Source organism: Mirounga leonina, unplaced genomic scaffold, assembly GCF_011800145.1.
Source record: "Mirounga leonina isolate KUSES-001 unplaced genomic scaffold, KU_Mleo_1.0 Mir_418, whole genome shotgun sequence".
NCBI classification, from domain to species: Eukaryota; Metazoa; Chordata; class Mammalia; order Carnivora; family Phocidae; genus Mirounga; species Mirounga leonina.
This window is the reverse complement of record NW_023270739.1, coordinates 8,052,116-8,073,139: the sequence shown is the minus strand read 5'-3', so window position 1 is coordinate 8,073,139 and position 21,024 is coordinate 8,052,116. Positions and strand designations below refer to the sequence as shown.

General features: G+C 53.7%; 1 protein-coding gene across 1 annotated transcript; it reads right to left on the bottom strand.

Annotated features, from left to right (window-relative positions):
• Positions 1-1,309: 1,309 nt before the first annotated feature.
• Positions 1,310-19,557, bottom strand: IFT27 (intraflagellar transport 27). Its single transcript, XM_034987594.1, has 8 exons — positions 19,422-19,557; positions 19,159-19,258; positions 12,611-12,690; positions 12,184-12,243; positions 11,097-11,156; positions 9,002-9,119; positions 7,947-8,056; positions 1,310-1,539 (listed from the first exon to the last, which is right to left on the bottom strand). The coding sequence occupies exons 2-8, from the start codon at positions 19,190-19,192 to the stop codon at positions 1,441-1,443; spliced, it is 561 nt and encodes a 186-aa protein (XP_034843485.1). The 5' UTR covers positions 19,193-19,258; positions 19,422-19,557; the 3' UTR covers positions 1,310-1,440.
• Positions 19,558-21,024: the final 1,467 nt, after the last annotated feature.

The window sequence follows — 21,024 nt, the reverse complement described above, 5'->3', positions numbered from 1 at the left end:
TGGGCCACGTGACACGAGATCAGCACCGCTGGCGCCTAGAGAGAAGCCTGACACACTGTAGGTCCTCGGGAACCGCCGTCCGAAAGGGTGACTCAGCAGGAAGCTTGCTGGCTACTGTGAGCTCACGTAGAGAAAGGACCAGAAGAGGAAGGGGCTGGACAGGGCCTGACGGGGTGATGCCATGTGCCCCCACCGATGCCTTTCACCCGTTAGCTGACTTCTCATGATGGCCTCAAGGGGCAGCCTAGCCATCACCCTTCGCAGATGGAAAGACCTCCACCTGCTCCAGGCCAGGCCGAGCTCGGGGGTGGGGGGCGCGAAGGGGCAGCGGCTGTGCACAGGGCTCTGGTGTCCGTGATCCTGCTCTGCGCCCCCTTAGCTCAGTTACTGGATTCTCGGACTCCGGTCCCTCGTTTGTAGAAGCGGATGGTAAGACTACGTTGTAAGGCTTGAGTCAGCCCATACAGGTCATGTGCTTAGTTCAGGTGGAGACACGGCAGGTCATTAACCACCCAGAGTAATTGTCATCATCATCACTGGCATCGGGACAGACCCAGGTCTGTCCACCCCAGAAGCTGACGTGCTGCATGAAGCCCCCCGCCCCCACGAAGCAGGAGGGGGGGATGCCTGACAGTGGGCGAGGGGGAAGCCCTCGGGGGCACCGGGGCTGAAAGCAGCCGAGGCCCCCAGCAATGGTGACTGGCGGGCCTTCCGTGCCAGACCGTGGCGCACAGCCCTGATGTAAAAGGCACTGAGAAACCTCTGTGGTCTTTCATCAGGGGAGCGAAACGATGAAAGTGAGGTTTTAGGAAGATTAATCTGGCAGCAGCCACGGGATGGAAAAGAGTCAAGCTTAGCGCTAAGAATTACGGCTGTCGCCCGGCTCTGAGAGGCGGGTCATTAAAGGAAAGTGGCCTGGTTCTCGGCTCCCTGGGCACTCAGGGTTCCTGGCAGCTGGGAGGGGCTGGGCGCCGTACTCCGGAGGAGGCCCCGAGGGGGCCGGCAGAGGGCACCGTTTGGTCAGTGACCGTGGCCACCGCAGGGGACGGCAGAACAGGCAGCAAACCCGAATCCGTCAGGAGGAGGCAGAGCTGTGGGCTCCTCAGCTGTGGGGCCAGTTCCGAGCCGAGCATCCCACCGTGGGCCGTGCTGTCGGGGCAGGCCCTTCGGGGCCGGCAGGACCACCCACTCTGACAGGTGGCGGCCCCCGCAGGTGCCAGGCCACCAAGGCTCTGAGCGCCGCCCTGGAACTGGCAGCCAAGGGGCAAGACGGAACCAGGGCCGCCCCGGCCAAGAACGGAAGGAGTGGCGGCTCCTACATCTTCTCATTTTATTTAAAGCTGTCAGGATACATTGGAAGTCGTCTCCCCGAGGAGCCTGAGTCCCCGCCAGCTCCCCAGTGGCGCTGTGCCGTCGTGGGGCACTGCCCGCCCCCGGCCCTCACAGCAGCGCCTGGAAAACCTCCACCTTCTCCCGGTACAGGTGGTGAAACTGCTTGGCCAGGCAGTGGAAGGGGGCTTCGTAGTTTTCCATCTCCTTCTGTAGAGGCAAGGTGAAGCAGCCCGTGTTACCACCTCATCAGGACTCATGCTCCCCTCACGTCGGGGGCCACACACGCTTGGCCTCCTCTGGCCCGCACACCAGCGCGGCTGGCTACTACCGCGCCCTCGGTACAAGAGGGAAACTGAGACACGCACAGGTTAAGTAACTGGCCCGTCAGTGGTGGGGCTGGGTCTGCACCTGGGTGTTTCTACAGAGCCTGGGCTCTCAGCCACGCTCGCCCCACGTGTGACGGGATGTTACGGTGAGACTCTTCTCGCTTGGTTTTCACTGGGGCCCTCGAAGGCCAATGCAAAATAACAGATGGCAAGGACGCCCCCCGCCCCACTCCGGAGGGAGGGCCAGATGGGACGGGCCCACCCTGACCTGGAGTCGGGCAGAGCCGTGGCACAGACCCCCGTCTGGGGAGGCTCTCGCTCACCTCGAACTCAGTGAGAGGCTCCAAGGGAAAGCCCGAGGCTCAGGGGCTCAGGCCAGGGCTGGAACCAGGCCTGGGGAACATCGAGGGTGGCCCGGGGCTGGCGGTGTTGACGACTGAGCCAGGAGAGCCAGCCTGGAGCTGCCCTAAAGGGACTCTGCAGGGGCGGGCTCCAGGAAGGGGGATGGGCCCCGGCCAGAACCGAGGGCCAGGAACCAAGGCTGCAGGACAGGTGAGGAGGACTGACCTATGAGCTGCAGGGGGAGGTTCTGCCAATGGGCCAGGGAGAGGGCATCACAGAAGCGCTCCCAGGGCGCCAGCCTGAGACTCCCGGCAAGTCCAGAGGGGCTGCGGCGGGTCCCAGCCCAGCTGCCTGAGCTCCCCACTGAGCTCCCTCTCCCGCAGGGGGCGGGCTGGGTGGGGAGGGGCAGGTGCAGGACCAAGGACTGCCGGCCTGGCCCCGCTTCCCACAGCAGGTGTGGGAGGGGGCACTGACTGGAAGTGGTGAGGAGTTTTCAGGCATCCAGCACGGTGCATCTTCATAACTTAGATGAGTGTTTTGTGACTAAAGGTGCCCAAAGGACTTCCTGTTCTCTGAGAGATTAGCCAAGTTCTGGAACTGGCCCTAGATGTTCTCTACGGGGTGGGACGAACCGGCCCCCCAGGGTGAGCATGGCCAAGCTCTAGGGGAAGGAAAATGGTAGCCTCTCAGCTCAGCTAGTGTTCTCTCACTCTCCGTTTTTTTTTTTTTTTTTTTTTTTACGAAGTAAGTTGGCAGAAGAAAGAACCCGCTACTTTGAGCACAGAGGCTCAAGCTACGCACGCACAAGAAGCCGTCTTCAGACGATCCTTGGGAGCTGGCAAAAGGGCAGCCTTGACAAGAGGCAATGATATGCCCCAACGAAAGGGAAGGATTTCCAAACTGCAGAATGTCCTGAAGTCATCGAGCTCGGTGCTCTCGCTCTGCAGGCGAGCAGCCTGCGGCCCAGGGGTGCAGTGGCTCAGCTGGGGTGCGCGGAGCCCAGCCTAGGATTTGAGTTCCCCAACTGGAGAAGAGCAGCCTTTCCACCCTGCCAGCCGGGGAGACAGAAACACACAATGGAAACCGGTTCTCATGGAGAACGTTACCTGGACTTTCTCACAAGGGAAATCCCAAGAGGAAACGGGACAAGTTAGCCAAGAGCAGAAACAGAGGTGGCGCTGCTGAGGAACGAGGGGACAGTTTGTAGTGAGACGAGCACCCGCACTAAGTGCACGACTGCCGAGGACCATCAGCTCCCCAGTCGGACAGAAGAGAACTAACTCGGTCACATCCGCAAGGCACGTTTGGTGGTACAGAACATAATGTCCCAGGCAACGCCAATGTCAATGGTAAAACGTTACACTGGGGGTGCCTGGGGGGCTCAGTCGGTTGGGCATCTCTTGATTTCCGCTCAGGTCATGATCTCAGTGTTGTGGGATCGAGCCCTGTGTCGGGCTCTGTGCTGGGCGTGGAGCCTGCTTAAGATTCTCTCTCTCCCTCTCCTTCTGCCCCTTCCCCTCCTCCCTCTCTAAAAAAGAATGTTACACCAGTTGAAAGCATAGTTAAGTGATGAGTAGACAGAGAATGAGGCCTGCAGAGGACACACACGAGGATTTCCAAATGAATTTGAAAGCTCCTGAAAGCAAGATCTGGGGAGAACACAACACGAAAAGTAAAGAATTCAGCGGAGATGAGCCTTTATATATGCCACGGAGCACTCCTGAAGTAGCAGATGTAAACCAGACCATTTTCTGAATGCATTACGAGAATTTGCCGATGACAGGAATCCTTTTGCTAAATGACTAATCACAATCTCACTGACACACTACAGAGTACGTTTGCTTTGTGTGAAAAGATCCTTAGAACAGGCTCCCAGACTAGCGCTCAATCTGGCCTAGAATTCTGCCCCTGAGAGTCCCAAAGTAGGTTCCGTGGGAGGCCAGAGCTCCCTCTAGAAGGTTCTCAAGCTTAGACCGGCTTTCTGTTCCTGGCTTGGCTGCTCACGGGCTGAGCGACCAGAGAGAGCCACACACCCTTTCTGAGTCTGCTCATCATCTGGACAGCGATAGCACTGGCCGTCTTGTAGGGCTGCTAGAAGCTTCGGCAGATAATGTCTGCAGACAGCCAGCACACAGTAGGCGCTCAAAAAAGGTCAGCTCCCTTCCCTCACCCGGCTGCCAGAGGAGTCCCCCCCACAGATCCTTCTTGAACTTGCTTGTGTTTAATACTGTCCCACAGTAATAAACTTTTTTTTAACATGCTTCAAAAATGTTTTTTAATTTTTTGGTCTGAACATGTCAAATATCAAGGGGTATTAGAAAGTCCAAGAAAGGGGGGGGGGGCGCCTGGGTGGCTCAGTCAGTTAAATGTCTGACTCCTGATTTCGGCTCAGGTCATGATCTCAGGGATCGAGCCCCCACATTGGGCTCTGCGCTCAGTGTGGAGTCTGCTTGGGATGCTCTCTCTCCCTCTTCCATTGCTCCTCCCCCCACTCACGCTCTCTCTCTCTCTCTCAAATAAATAAATAAAATCTTTAAAAAAGTCCAAGAGGATCTACAAAAAATGCCAAATAGCCAAAGCAATCCTGAGAAAGAAGAACAAAGTTGGAAGCATCACACGTCCTGATTTCAAACTATATTATAAAGTCATAGTCATCAAAACAGAATGGTCCTGGTATAAAAACAGACACAAAAGCCAATGGAACAGAATCGAGATCCTAGAAATAAACCCCTGCCTACATGGGCAACTAGTATTTGACAACGGAGCCAAGAATACTCAATGGAGAAAAGCTAACCTCTTTAATAAATGATGTTGGGAAAACCGGATATTCATATGCACGAGAATGAAACTGGACCCCTATTTTATACCATTCATAAAAATTAACTCAGAATGGATTCAAGATTTGAACTTAAGACCTGAAACCATAAAACTCCTAGAAGAAAACATTGGGAAAAAGCTCTTGGACATGGAACTTGGCCATGATTTTATGGCTATAACACCAAAGCACAAGCAACAGAAGCAAAAATCAGTAAATGGGACTACATCAGACTAAAAGGCTTCTGCACAGCGAAAGAAACCATCAACAAAATGAAAAGGCAACCTATGGAATGGGAGAAAATATCTGCAAACCACACATCTGAGAAGGGGTTAATATCCAGAATATGTAAGGAACTTGGGTAACTCCACAGCAAAAACATCGATAATCCGATTTAAAAAATGGGCAGAGGAGCGAGTAGACATTTTTCCAAAAAGGATATTCAGGCGGCCACCAGGCCCATGAAAAGGTGCTTGACACCACTCATCAGCAGGGAAATGCAAATCAAAACCACAATGAACTATCACCTCACACCTGTTAGGATGTCTATTACCCCAAGGACAAGAGATAACAAATGTCGGCGAGGATGTGTGGAAAAAGGAACCTTTGTGCACTGCTGGTGGGAACGCAAGCCGGTGCAGCCGCTGTGGAAAACTGTATGGAGGTGCCTCACAATGTTAAAAATAGAGCTACGATATAATCTAGCAGTTTCACATCTGGGTAAATAGCCAAAGAAAACGAAATCACTACCTTGAAGAGATACCCACACCCCTACATTCACTGCAGCATTATTCATAATAGCCAAGACATAGAAACAACCGAAGTGTCCGTCAACAGATGAATTAAAGACATTGTGGTTGGTATGCATATGGCCATGATGGAATAGTATTCAGCCACGAAAAGGGGGGCATCCTGCTATTTGTGACAATGTGGATGACGCCTGAGGGCGTTATGCTTGGTGAGACAAGGCAGACAGAGAAAGAAATATACCGCATCTTCTCACTTACACGTGGAATCTAAAAACGCCCTAATCCTAGAAACACAAAGCAGACTGGTGGTTGCCAGGGGTGGTGGGGGACACGGGTGAAGGTGCATCGAAGGGTGCCAAGTTCCAGTTTTAAGACGAGGGAGTTCTGGAGATGGAATGAAGAGCGAAGAGAGAAGGTCAGACGACCACGTGGGCCCCTCCTGGTCCGCAGGACCGTGGCCGCCGCGAAGTCAGGAGGGCGGAGCCGGGCACTGGGTGTCAAGGCTTGGCTGCGTCTCAGGCAGCGTTGGGTTATATTTCCTTTTTAATTACAGCTTTCTTAACCGAGCTGCCAGTGGTGCTTCTGTTAGCATCAACTTGGGGGACTAGTTAACTTACACAGTTAATACCGAGTGCTTAACTGCAGCCTCCTCCAGCGTAATTTACCAGCGTAGCAACAAACACCTACACAGAATTGAAGCGCGCAGCCGAGGGGCCTGTGATGACTAATGTGTTGGGGGTGGGAGTTAATTTTTGAGCTCTATCAAAAGTTCTGGGGACCATGGGATACTGGGGTGGGGAGGCAATTTCACAAATGTGAATGGAGGCAGAGGGAGTAGTAAAATATGGCTTGATGTGGGTAGCACAGCATATGCTTGGCTCAAAGGCGCGCCACGTTACGAGATGAGAAGCCGTCTGTCCCGTAACCCTGAACTTCGCTGTGAACTTCATTAGTTTAGCATTTGTGATCATTGGGTGGAGGCAAGAGGGACATCTATCTTTGTATAATCTATGAATACAAAACACTGAAGTAACAATAGTATAAAGAAAATTGCTGGGGGAATGGTCATCCGTCAAAAGCAAACATTTATTGTTTACTGTGTACCAGACTTTGTGCTGATGTTTTCCCATTTACCCTCTGACTGAATTCTCACATTTACCACTCGATGAGGAATATATTTTCTCATTCCCATTTTACAGGCGAGGCGGCTGAGGCACCAGCATGTTGATGAACACGCCGAGGGTCCCACAACTAGTTCTGCGCCTCACCCTCAGCCGCCAGAGTGTTGGCCTTTACCCGCTTTACTGTCTCAAGAAAACACGCCACTATGGGGGATTTAAAAAGTTCACATCCACACAGCAATCGAACAGCAACATTTGCCAAGTTTTGTAAATGCAACAACGGAAATGTCTGCAGCTTGAGTAGAAAACCACCTCCAGGCTATTTCTTAACTAGCCCACTGACTCTTTTGGAGGGTCAAAGAATCAGGCCCGGGGGCGGGGCGGGGCACAAGGCCCGGAGTGAGGTCCGAGCGACAACCATGGGTGTTTCAGGCTGGCAAGTCTCCCCAGCAACCCCGGGGAGGGGCACTGCAGCCAGGACGTTGGCCCCTGGGGCTGCAATGGATGCTTCTGGGTCGCTCCTGCAGGGGGCGGCTTGTCCCTTTACTCCCTTCTGGAAAGTCTGATCCGAGCGTGCAGATGGGGTCGCACGCCTGCAGCCGGCTGTGGGGAGGCTGGGACCTAAAAGGTCTCGCGCAGAGGAAGGGGGTCCCCCAGCGCCGCACAGCCAGAATCGGGAGACAGCACACTCAGGGTGGCAATAGCAAATCCCGCTGGCTGTCCCCTTTCCCAAGAGCTCCTGCTGACTCTAAGGAGGGTACTTTGTGGCCTGGCATCACCCTGGGGCTGTGGCAAGGTGGGACAGGGAGCCAGGGATCATACTCCTGGCTCGACTCTTCACTAGTCATGTGACCCTGGGCAAGTCCCTTCACCTTCTCAACACGGAGATGGGAATTATGGGACCAGCGCCCAGGGTCACGGTACTGACTGGGGGACCCATGAGATACGCTCCAACAGCACTGTAACCCACCCTATCTCATGCGAATGCCAAGGGTCGCTAAAGTCGAACCCGATGCACTTGTATTTCTCATTAACTGAGATACAACTATGTCGGCGCTGGCCGGCTGATCTGCTTTACTGTAAGTACATGAGTGACTCTGCTATAGTGAGAAGCGTCTTGGACTAAGAATGTGCACGTCAGTTCCAAATGAGACTCTGCATATGGTGGGAGAACAACTCGATGCCCGTGAGGTCCTGTGAAAGACCACTTCCAGCAGAGGCCCACTCCAGACTTGGCTCCGGAGTGAGCAGAGCCACTTACCACGGATGTTTCAAAACATTCCAGGCCTTGGCCCAGGGCCCATGCCCGGGCCTGAGCTGAATCCACCGCTCGTCTGCTGGCCAGGTCTGCCTTGTTCCCCACTAGCACACCTACTCGAAAGAAACAACCAGAGCATCACATTTAACTGTGGCGGCTTGGGAGGATCGCTGGAGAGATGAAAGGGCAAGCACGCTAATTTTGAGGGGTATAAAACGTTGTCGGGGAGAAGCCGCCCGATTCGAGGTGCTGAGCACGGGGGGGCGGGGGGAGAGAGAGGGAGAGGCTCCAGGGCTGCCCCCCCTACCCCCACCCCAGCGGGCTTTGCTTTTCACATGCAGCTTTTGCTTGGCCCTTTTTCCAGATTTCAAGCGGATCTGTCCGCCCTGTCTCCTTCAGGCTGCAAGGCGAGGGCCAAATTTATGTGAGCATTTGTGGTAATTCCTAGCACATGGAGCAAACGTTAAAAATGGTCATTAATACTAATCTAAGGACTGGGCTCAGAGTCAGGGACTCAGAGGTAATTTAGAGCCGTTCCCAGCTGCATCAGCTGCAGCTAATTTCTGAGCTCGTCTCTGGAGATCGCTTTCCCTGGTCTCTAATGAGGGGAATTTGTTGATCTCACATAGGGATGAAAAATAAACTGATTTAAAGCATTCAGAAGTGACAATAGGACTTGAATGTTTACTTGCGCCCCACATACAGGAGAAAATGAGGAATTCATCCCCGGGGCTAGCTTTCAGAAATAAAAACTCATTCATATCACAGCACCTTCCCCATATTATTCTTGAGTCTCCTCTCCACAACCCTGCAGCGGGGTGGGGGGGGGGCCGGGCGTCATCGTGCCCATTTTACAGACTCACAGAGGTGTGTGCGGTAACTCACTGAGGTTTCCGGGGCTGCTAAGAGGCAGAGTCACTGTACAATGCAGGCCACAATACTCTAAGCCGGGGACACCGCACCCTCTTTTCTACCCGTAGCCACCTCTGCAATGACCTTGAGCTCGTGAACTCGAGGGCAGAGGTGCTGGAAGTCCCACAGCCGACGGCAGCTCCTACCTGGGAGGGAGGTGCCTGGAATCTGTGACCGAGCCTTCTCCAGCCACTTGCTACAGTTGGTGAAGGACTGCTCGTTGGTCACGTCATAGACGAGACACAAGACGTTGGGACTCTCCCACTGTGCCAGGGGGACAGGACGAGCACATCAGTAACAGTGAAAGCGATTTCTAGGCTGGCCTTCTGAGGGAAGCGATGGGGGGGCGCGGTGGGATGAAAAACTATAATGGGGATGGGAGTCAGGAACCTGGGCCCACCCATAGGAGAAAGCAGTTCACCCACAGGCACCAACGGGAGGGCTGGGCTGAAGGCGAGGGTGGGGGCTCACCTCTGCACCAGGCTGCTGGTTGGGCAGCGTGCTGTGTGTGGCTGAGAAACCTCCCAACTTTGCAGGGCTGGTCTCAATATCCCTACTGAGCTCGGAGAGGGAAACTGACTTGCCCAGATCAGACATGCTTTAAAAACGGGTAGGACTGAGGCTTTTTCTACCCAGAAATGCTTTTGCCTGCCACTGGTTTCATTCATTCATTCTCTGTTGCATTCCTCTCGAGGGCCCACTCTTAGGCCAGTTATTTCGTTTTTCTGCTTTGCAGGCCTAAAAAAGCATCCTTTCTTCCATTAGCCAGCCCCTGGAAGCTTGTTTGCTGGCATCTCCTTAATAAGGGCTGGCTTTTCAAAATGCAAAGAGCACTTTCTGCTTCTCCTGCAGTGTATCAGCCCTAATCCAAACCAGACTGACAACTGGACAGGGCTCGCTGTCCCAATTAAGAAGCAGGGCTCTGCTCTCAGAGGCTGTGGCCTTCAGGGGCTGCTCAGAGTCCTGGGACATCCTGCTACATGGCACAAGGCCACAGGACGGCCCTGCTCAGAGGCTGTGATGCTTGTCGGAGGCTCTTGCCATGCCCCAGTCTCTGGGGACCCCCAACCTGCACAATTACAGCCTGGTTTATTTCTGGTGTCAGTAACCTCCCAGGGTGTGGGGAGGAATCCTTTTCCCTCCAGTTGTCCTTGGAAGGCTGGTCTAGGATTGGCTCTGGAGGGCTCACTGTACCCCAAGGCTATGCTGCCACTTTGACCGAACTGATGAACACCCCCCCCACACACACAGCTTCACTCTGCAGACTAACTCAAGAACTCTTGCTAGAACCACAATGACCTCTCCTTTGTGCATGCAGGGGACACCTCCTCCCTCTAGGCCTCAGTGAGGGCACCCAGGAGAGGCCTGGGATCAAGCTGGAGCCAGAGCAGGCACCCAGCGTCAGGGCTGGCTGGAAGCAGGGGCTGGGCTGATCGGTACTGCTCTGGCTTGCCCAGACACACCCTTCTGCCCAGTAGGGCCTTGCCCAGTGGGAGGCCATGCACACAGCGGGCATGTTGTAAGCATCACAGACGGATGCGTGAAGCCAAGCCCATGAGAAATGACCGTCATTACATCTATTTCTCTTAGACAACAAAAAAGGGGCAGAAAACAGTTTCTATTAAAATGTAGCCGTTCTTGGAAAGGCAGGGGAGGGCTCTGGAGAGCTCAAACCTTCTAATTAGCTCACTGGCCCAGATTAGTGGAACTGTTACCTTGGAAGGTACATTGAGCTGGATCCTGTGAGGATGGCTGGGTGGGCCAGAGAAGCCCCTGGTGGCCGCACGCGCAGGTCCCAGAGCAAACCCCAGGCTGGGCCCAGGAGGTGGGAGGGGAAGGTGAGCCTTGCTATGGGGCCTCCAGGGTGCCCCCTAGAGGGGAAGGAAATGTTTGCTTCCATCCTAGGAGGTTGGGGAGTGCTGACTGTGCACCAACGGGAGGGAGCTGGTGAAAGAAGGGGGGCCCAGAGCGCTGCAGGGACTGAGTCACACAGCTCGGGCACATTTGGAACCTGGCCATTCCGGAGCTGGGGGGAGGGGAATCACGTGCACGAGCCAGTCCTCCTGGCCAAGGGGCCGTGAGTCTCAAGGCTGGGAGGACTGCCCCTGAAATAATTCAGCCATGGTAGCTTCTCTTGGCAGCCAGACTGCAGTGACATTTCTGGGAGAGCATGGAAGGGGGAAACTTTGTGGTGGAAGGTGGTGGTGGTGGTGGTTAGGAAAAAGATCGCACGCTACTTGCCAGTTTATCCAGCATTTCAGAAAACAGCTCCTTGCCGGCAGAGTCAAAAATGAAGAGTTCCTAGAACCAGAAAGGCATGTCCCGAGAAAGTCTACATGTAGGGAAATCGCTGGCCGTGAGTCCCGAGGTGACACTCGGCTCCCCGCAGACCTTAGGGGTGAGATACGCCCATTACCACAGAGCCTCTCTCTCTTCCCCAAGGCTCGCGGAAGATGATGTGGGAAAGGAACGATCTTGAGAGCCAGAGACAGGCAGCGCAACAGTTTCCCACACCAACTAGCACTTTCTGTGTGGCAGCTCACCTCTCCTAACCCCGAGTGCAAAAATACCAGGAACAAGCTGACTTCCCACCTGGCCGAACAGGATGCTAAACAGGCTGACAAGTGCTCTGGTTTCCAAAAGGTCATTCTGCACTTTGCTAACCAAATTGATTTTCAAATCTTAAAACCATTCTTTTTAAAGCAGGTCACTGAGTAGGCCTGGAGAAGGCGTTTAAAGTAGGACAGCCTGCCATCCTTCCCCGATGGTGGAGGGTGACCCTTCCTGCCCCTCGACCCAACCTTGGCCAGCCCACGCGAGGGCCCCTCCCCGATGTTGCTGCTCTGGGAAGTCTCCCCCTTCGGCTCCCCTGGGCACTGGATGCCCCCCGGCTGGCTTCTGACCCCGGCACCCACAGTCTGAAGGTCAGTGCTGTAATCTGTGCTCATTTCTGCCTGCATCGGGGAGTACTTAAAAGTTGTGTTTTCTCATAGACCTCTTTAAGAAGGTGGTGATTCTTCAGCCTTCTCTCCAGGACAGTACTACAAACGTAATGCCTTGCAATTCAATTTCCAGAGTTATGGATTCCAAAAAAGGGACCCGGGTTAAGAACCCTGATACTATGCTAGTTCTGCGAGCGCAGGGCCCCTATCCCCGTCTTCCTACTCCCTCTTCTTCGGCCTGGGTCAGCGACGCTTCCCAAGTGCTCAGAAAAGCCTAGGCCAAGTCCTTGCACCGCTTCCCTCTTAGGGAGGATGACACTGACCACGGAGACTCCGGGCCCAGCTGGAGGAGCACTGAGCTCTCCGGGGTCAAGGGTACCACTTACCACACTGTCCCCCGTGTCAGAAACTGGCACCGTCTTCACCACCAAGTCCACCCCTGTCGTCTGCGGGGGGAAAACCGAGAGTTTGCACGTCAGAGGGTCCCAAGAGATGTGTTGCAGGACACGATGAACACCCGATGCCCGGAAGGTACAAGCACTATGTTCTGGATTTGTTGGTGCAGAAGTCAGACAGGACCGACCAGCCTCGTTCAACTTCCTGCCCACCAGGAGCGGTACATGGGGACCAAGCCGACCACCAGCTGGTCTGTTCCACAGACAGCCTCGTGCCCTGTGGCTTGTGGAAAAATGTTCTTCACGTGGCCATGCTCTCTTAGGGCTTCTTAAGGAATTCTGGAAAGTCACTCCCCTAGGGTTAGGGGATGACCGCTGCTCTTTAAGCCTGGGCCAGCCCATGACTCCCACATCTCACCAGGGTGTAGTTCTTCTGGAAATGGGCCCCGTCGCTGCGGAAGATCTGCGCCAGGGCGGTCTTGCCCACTGCTGGATCTCCTGTGAGGTCAGAGAAGAAAATCATCATTGCCATCCTGCTCTGACTGGAGAATCTCGCACTCCACAACACTAGTTAGAAACCAGAAACTTCAATGACTTTTCAGAGAAAATGTACTTGATTCTCCTGGGGACTTGTGAGGTGGCTGGTGGGGCCACGGGTCCAGGAGAGCAATCTTCAAAGCCCAGTTGCGTTTCTTCAAGGGTAATCCTTTCATCCAAAAGAACTGACCCAGAAGGTAACAGAGCTTAAGGGGGGCTTTCGAGCACTAGAAACAGAACTAACATCTGCCACTGAACACACCCCATGGGGAAAAACTCTCACTTTCAAACTTGAATTTACTTTGAAGTCTTGAAGGTAAAGGGGTGTGACCCGGCTCAGTCTTACGGGGCTCACCTGCCTAACAACCAATTCGAGTTTAGAGCTTCCATACTTGGGTCCCTGCACGCTTCTTTTAGGACAGGGTGGGATGGAAGTTGGGAGGGCTTCTGTATTTACAGGAAGCAAGAGATCAGGTGCTAAATTCATCAACCTGAAATCCATTTCCAAGTGATACGTCTGCCCCCGCCTTCCCTATGCCTGAGACCACTGCGGATCCATCTTTCCAGGGGCCTCTCCACGTCTATCCGCAACGGCCACCGTTTCCTCCAGCTCGCCTTATACCTACGGGGGTTTATCTCCCCGGCCTTCCTTCATGAGTCCACAGCCCCATAAATTGGTATCTCCAAACTAAAGGTTTATGGCATAGTTTCGGTCTGAGATCTGGACCTTTCGCAAGACTGTCGGGAGCGATTTAATCTGGAGGTCCTCCCTGCCCCCAAGGATGCTGAAGGCTCTCCATGCCCACCCCTAGTCCCTCTGTGTGCACCACCCCTCCCCTTCCCCACAGATGGCTCTGCTCAGCTTCCTGTGACTCCACGCTGTTCTCATTTGCAAGATCTTCTGGGCCATGGGTCTGACATGGACGCTCCTTCAACCTGTTTCCTGCTCTCTCACCCCCTGGCCCCTCAGCAAAACCGCCACTGCGCTCGCTGACTTGAATCCTTCGGTGTGATCACCTCACCTTCGCTGCTTACGGTCGGCCCCCACGTGCCTCTTCATTTGACTTCTCCACAGCCTGCTGCTCTGTTCACTTTTCAGTTTTGACTTTTCCCACCTATAATTTTCTCTTGTGAGACAATTACTTGACTACTTGTGGCATTTCATTTCCTGTGAACTCCTCCGGGACTGAGTGAGCTATTCAGTCATGCTTTTCTATTTACTGCCACGACTTAGAAGGGAATCACGCACGAGATTCCCTCCTTCACAGCCCCTACCCCCTACCGTCACCATCATTAACCTCATTTGGCAGATGAAGAGTCCGAGGCTCAGAGAAAGCTGGGTAACTGGCCCAGACTTCCAACATCTCACTCTTCCCACCAGACCCCACTCCTCTCCTAGAGCTCGGGGACACTCCTGACCCATCTCTAACACTGCCCCTCCAGGTCCCCATCACCGCAGCCTCGCCTGCCATCAGGGGCGACCGCGGGCTGGACTGTGGCCGGGTACCCATCCATCTCCAAACAAACAGAGCGTATCACTCTCCTTCTTGCGCTCTGACTGCATCCACCCTCCGGACTCCAATTTTGCTTCTGAATCCAGTTGGAAATTGTCTCTTCCTGCTCGTGAAATTCCCCACGGATTTATTTGTTCTAGTTAATTTCATAAATCTTTCTTCCGACTGTCAGTCAGAGTCACCCACACTTACGGAAAGCCTCGCGTGCCGGCTGAGGAGGGATCCAGCACAGGGAAGGGAAATGCTGATAAACACATTTGCAGAGCAACACGATGACAAAGTGCAAAGGCAAATAGCACAAGCTGAGAACCAAAGTGTCTGAGGGCGCATCGAGGAAAGAAACGAAGGCGCAGTTTCATCAGCGAGCAGACTCCCCCGGGGCGAGGCTGAGCCTGGGGTGATGGCAGGGAGGGGCACTGCTGGACAGAGACGGTGACATGGGCAAAGGCATGATGCAAGGTCACCTGTGACCTCCTAATTGCCAAGTCCGATGGCTTTTCTTAGTTCTCTCACTCCTTGACATCTCTGAAGGATGAGTCAGCCCAAAGCAGCCCCCTCTTTCCCGAGCCCCCTGGCTCCGTGGCCCTGGTGTCCTGGCGCTGGTCTGGTTCTCCCACCTCCGAAATGTGGGCACTCCTGTGGGTCTCTCCTTGGCCCTCTGCTCCCAGTTGCTGTCCCGTTTACTCTCTGTCCCCTGTCACCTCTTGGGTCAGAATCTCTCTCCCATGCTTTGTCTGTATCTCCAACAACGTGTGGATGGTTCCACTAGAATGTTGGACCTTCACCCAATCTGTTTGTTGACAGCCAGGCTCATGTCGCACCCCCAGGTCCCAAGTGCTCTTGCTCACGCATCTCACTGGTTCTGCTCCCGTCTCCATTTGCCCACACTTCCCAGCTGTACCCAGTCACCTCAGACCGCATGTCCCCACCCCTCCCACGCCCTGCGCTCTCCTCCCCACTCCTGATGTCCTTTGCTGAGTCTCAAGCCCGCATGGCCTTTGTTGTCACTGCTGATACTGCACGAGTTACCTCAGACCTCAACCTGGGCTCTGTGCCCTGCCTTGGGATGCGGGAGCAGGGACTCTGCAAACATGCATCTCCTTTGCCAGGGGCTTCCTGTCCGGCTCTGCCAGTGCGAGTTCTAGAAAAAGACTGGCAGCTGGGAGAGGGGGGATGGGCTTGCCCCTTTCCCACCTGCCTGCTGCGTCCCTTAGCAGCACCCTGGCAATGGCCTTCATCCCAGCAGGAGGTAGTAACTTCTCTCCAGTTTGTTTATTTTTTTTGTATTCCCAGACCAGCCTTATTATTCCCTCTCAGAGATGCCAGCATCGTGGGGCAGTGCCCCCTTCTCAGAGATCTACATCTCCGCTCCCCAGGGCCCTCCTGAGCTTCTGATGTCCCTTCATCCTTCCAGGCCTCCAGTACCTGTTTGATGGACATCCTGCATGAATTCTCACCGGTGTAGTACCTAATGCAGGTTCTGCTTTTTTGCCTGCACCCTGACTTCTGTTGCATTGGTAGCAAGAGTGGTCTCAAAACCCAGACCCGCAGCATGGTCCGGAATGGATTTGGTCATGTCTTGCCTGAACATGGGGCCCAGCTCCCTGCCAGTGGGGAATGGGGCCTAGTGATCCATGGCATCACATGGTGGGCGACTGAATTCTTGAGGTCCCATCCCAGCAGAGCTGTGCCCCCTCCTCAGGAATCTGGATCCCAGTTCTGTGGGCTTCTTGCTCAAGCCTCTGATAACCCAACCTCTATCTACCACTTCCGTGTCATCTCAATGTTTTCTTCTTGCTTTTCCATTCTCCTCCATTTGGAGAAATGGAACCGTTTAACCAATTCCGTGGAATAAAATGCCTAATGTTATTTTCTGTTTTCTTGACCGGGTCTTGCCTGAAGGACTCCCCACCTGCCCCTCTCTGCTTTTCATTTTTCTCTTTGTTCTAACCTCCCTGTCGGCACCAATAGATGGACCTTTCCAAGATCGAGTTTGATCCTGTCACGCTCTCATGAAGAAGATGCCTTCTACTGCGTACCCCTCTCTACCGTCAACCCTGAATCCACCTCCAATTAGCTCTCTGACTATCCCTTACACCGAATCTGGACCCTACACTCCTACTCTCTTGCCCTTTGAGAATCCCTCAAAGGTAACTTCCTTCTAGGTCTCCCCGCCCAAGTCCAGATTCTCTGCCCGGCAAGGCTCCGTGTCCTTCCCCCACTGCCTCTGAAGGCCATCCCTCCCTCTTGCTTTTACCTGTGAGGCTCACTGCTGGTAGCATTAGACTTGATGTCGGAGCCACCTTCTGGCAAGGCACTATTATCATCCCCACTTCCATCACGGGGGAGTAAACTGTGGTACTTAGGGCACACCCCAGCTCTGCCACTTACTAGCTATGGGACCTTGGGTCAGCGATCTCCCTCGGGGCCTCAGTTACCACTTCTGCATAAAGGGAAGAATAGCACCTGTCTCGCAGAATTGTTAGGAGGATTTAATGAGCTAATATGTGCAGTACCTGATATTTTTGAAGTTATATTTAAGTGATTTTTAAGTAAATAAAACAGATAAATGCCAAGGGTGTAGTCCCTCCTCATCTCCTCGTCTGAGCCAAAACAATTAGCAGCCATGCCCTGAGGCATTTCTCTGGTATCTGGCACACAAAGGGCATTCTATTCGTGTTTGTTCCATTATAAATTATTCTCCCCAAATCTCAGCACTGCCACGAGTGTAGGGGCTGGCCTGGTTCATCCCTGCATTCCCGTTATACCTTGCACGGTGACTCACACAGAGCAGGTGCTCAGTTAATATCTGTTGAATGAATGAGCACTTGAACTGAATATCAGGCCCCTCAATGACCAGCTATAGGAGAGAAAAAAGACAGATAAACTCAATTTAAACAGTAGGCCTGGGAAGAGAAAGGAAAAATAAACCCAGTGAGGGGAGTGTATGCGGTGGGGGCGGTGTGCAGAACGAGAATTTGGTGGGTGGTGGTGAGGGGGTGGGGACCTGATTCATTGTGCTGAGGTCTTTTTGGTTTCTGGAAACTACCAAGAGGAAATGCCCTCAAGGCCCTGAAAGGAGGCTGCAGTTGAGGACTAGACTGGAGTTCAAGAATCACTTACTCAGGCAGTGGCTGAAATCAGGTGAAACAGTGCCCGAGGGAGTGCGCATAAAGAGGGGCAAAGAGTCTAGACTTGAGGCTGGAGGACAGAAGAGCTGGGGGGCTAAAAACAAAGCCCTGGAAATCAGACCACCCGGGTCTGGATGCCAGCTCTGCTGCATCCAGCTGTGCGACCCAGGGCTAGTGTCTTAACCTCTCTGGGCCTCTGGTGCCCCAGCTGTAAATGAGGATGACAGCAATACCGATCCCACAGGGTTCTCGTGAGGATTCACTGAGATACCTGTGTTGAGGGTTCCTGTGCAGTGTTGGCAAACAGAAGGTGCTCAGTAAGTGAGTCCCATGATGGAAGCTGAATTAAGAGATGAGAGAAAGAGATAAGAGAAAGAATAAGAGAATAAGAGAAAGAACAGTTAGAGAGAGGAGCGCACATAAGAAAATGTACAACTTCAGAAAATAAAAAATGTTCTCACCTTATCTGCAAGGAAACTGAGGCTCAGAGAAGTGCTGTGTCCAAGATGACAGAGCCGATCAGAGGAACAGCTGAATTACTTTTGTTACATAATACTACCTCCCCTGGGCTCTGGAAACTGGAGACCTCTCCTGAGAACCACTGATCTTTTTTTTTTTTTTTTTTTTTGCTCCAGTATGATCTGAGTTACTATTGTCAGTCATCTTTCTGTGTGGGCCTTTTATTTTCAAATTAGAAAAGCCATTAAAAATAGCATCAATTTCAGTCTGGAAGAGAGGAAGCCCAAAAGGCATCTCTTTTTCCTCCATATAGTTTCTTACCATTTCTTTCCTGAGCTGGTCAGGGAACCCTGGAGAGAGGGCGGGGTTCAACGGTAACACAAGTGAAGAGTTTTGGAGTTGGGCAGGTCTGGGGGCTGAAATCCTGCCTGTGACTTTCCTTCGCTGCGGGGCGGGGGGGGGGGGGTGACCTTGGGCAAGAGACTTGACCTCTCAGTGCCTCAGTAAGAGCAGAACAATACAGCCCCTATTCCAGTGTGCTCTGGTGAGGGGACTGAATGAAGTGCCCATGCCTGACATGCACTAAGGACTCAATAAAGTACATCTATGTTCAGGGGCCCCAGGTCAAAACCCAGGCAAATATTTTCCTAAATGTGCAGACAAAGGGAACACCACAAATGTGAATGTCACATTGTCATGCATGCCACACATAGTTACTGAGTACCTCTTGGGTTCCAGATACTGTTCAGGATGCTTGAGATATAGAAGTCAACAAAACGAAGATTCCTGCCTTTGGGGGATTCAATATTCGTGTCCTCCTGAGAGGCGGCACAATAACTCTGGGTCTTAAAGACAACACACATGGGCCTGTTGCAAACTCTGGTCAATTGTACATTACTGTCTCCAATCCCTGTTATCAGAGGGGATGGGATCAGGAAAAAAAAATCCCACAAGTAAAGACTTCCAAAGTCAGTGATACCTGACTTTGGGATACAGCACATAGTTTAGATGAAACACTTATGGTGTGTTTAGCCTGACTTTTTTTTTTTTTTTTTTTTTAACGAGTCTATTCCTCCTGAACACAGCTCAAACACTGGTGAAGGTGGTCTCAGAGTATGGCAGGGATTGGGGAAGTCAGCTGGAGCTACAAATGTGCTCTGGAAGATAATTCTCCCACCCTAATGGAGTTTACTCTATCAGTAATTACATTAACTCGCTTTTGGAAGAGACAAAAAAGGGAAAGAGGGTAGGCAATTTAGGAGAACAAAAGCTCTCAATAACTTACGAAGTCTCTGGACTCCGGAGACTGTAAATTTCAAACTCACCTGCCAGGATGCATTTGGCCGCCAGCTTCACCATGGTAACCAACCACCTCCGCGGACGAGACAGGGGAAGAGCGGCTGCTAGAGGCGTTGGGGGGCTTGCCTGGGAAGGGAAGTGGGGAGAGGAGAGGCTCAAGGGGCCTGTGGCCGCGGTGGGGACAGGGACAATGGGGCCCGGACCTGCTGGGCTGGGCTGGGGGCTGCTATCGGGCGCTAGGACTGGGGCGGGGGCGCGGAGGAGCGCCAGATGGGGCTCGGCTCAAGACCTCAGAAGACGGCCTTGGAGGTGCGAGCGAGGCGACGCGGCTCCCGTTCCCAGCCCAGCCTCGGCAGTGGGGACCGAGAAGTGTGACCCTGCAAGCCTGCGGCCCCAACCCAAACACAGTGCCAGAGGCGCTCCCGCTCACCCACCGCCCGCCTGCCCCGCCTCCTCCTCCTCCCCGCTGACCCGCGATTGGCTGCCACCAAAAGCTCCCGCCCCGAAGGCTCTCGGAGGCCAGTGGGAGGAGGGGGCGGGGCTAACAGGCCTCCCTTGACGGACAGTTCTTAGTGGTATTTGTGTTTCAAGCTCATCGCGCTTGACGAGTGGTTATGTCAGACGTCAATCATTACTATTCCCGCCCCCGGGCCGCCGGAAAGTTTGCGGTACTGAAGCTCCAGTCTCCGTAGCCAGAAGCAGTGATAAGAGAAGCTTTCTGATTGGCCAGAAGTTGGCTTGGACCATCTGCGGGTGGAAGGGGGATTCGCCGCTCCCCCCCCGCCCTTTCGGAAGTGAGTTCGCCCACGAGGGGCCGGTCGAGCGCGCGGGAGTTTGCAGCTGCGCCTGCGCAGTAACGAGGTCGCAGTTGCCGACGCGGAGCTGTGAGCAGGTTACGCTTCGCAGAGAGTCTTGTGGCTCAAGTTCGCGGGCACCCGGGAGCAAGGCCGCGTGGTGCATCAAGAAATCCGGTTCTTGCCCCACATCCCGCAGGGAAGTCCGATTTTTTAAAGCGCAACGATATTATGCGCTGTAAGATCTAAAATAGGACCGTGTTTATAGTGATGTCTGTGAACAAGAGGGAGAGCAAGTAAACTTTGCCCCGGGCGAGGATTGCTCTCCGGAATGTGAAGTCCTCCTTTCCGCTGAGCCCACTTCCTCGCTTGTACAATGGAGAACGTGTGACCACCCCCCTCCCCCCCCAACAAAAGCGGGCCTCGAGGACCTTGCCTGTCGCTCAGGAAGGCTGCGCCCCTCGCCGCACGCTTCCCAGGGAGGTCCCTCTTGCTGGGCGGTCAGAAAACCAGGCTGAAATCCGCACCGTCTTCCTGGCATGGCGCGTCGCCTCACCCTGAGCCTCTTCGCTCATCTTTGAAGATCGGCCAGCAGAACCCGCCTCTGGGGTTGTCCTGAGGAGTACAAGAGGGGAAAGATGTAGGGGCCCGGGGCACAGTAGGTGCTCAACAGTGATTGTCGAATGGATGAAAGAGAAGAAATTTATCTGGACAGATTTGGCTTAACACCATCACGGTGATGACATCATGGCCAGATGCACCCCCGAGGTCACTCCTGCTGACTCCCCCCCCCCCCCCCAGGGTGGCTGGCGCTGAGAGGGAAGAGCAGGCCCTGGGCGAAGGTGCCTGTGCTTGGGGTTCCCATCACGAACCACTCCTTCACCAAGCACTTCTCTCAGCTGCCCTGTGACTTCGTGTGGCTGCCAGCCGCGTGCAGGGCAGTGATCACATGCACACTCATCAAATTGCTAAGAACTTTTTAGTTCCGATTCTGGAGTGAAACAGTGCAAGTTGCCTGGAATTTTCTTTCCTTGGGAATCATTCCTGGTATTATGGTTGAGGCCTCTCTGCCTCTCCCTCGTTCTTTTTACCTGCTTT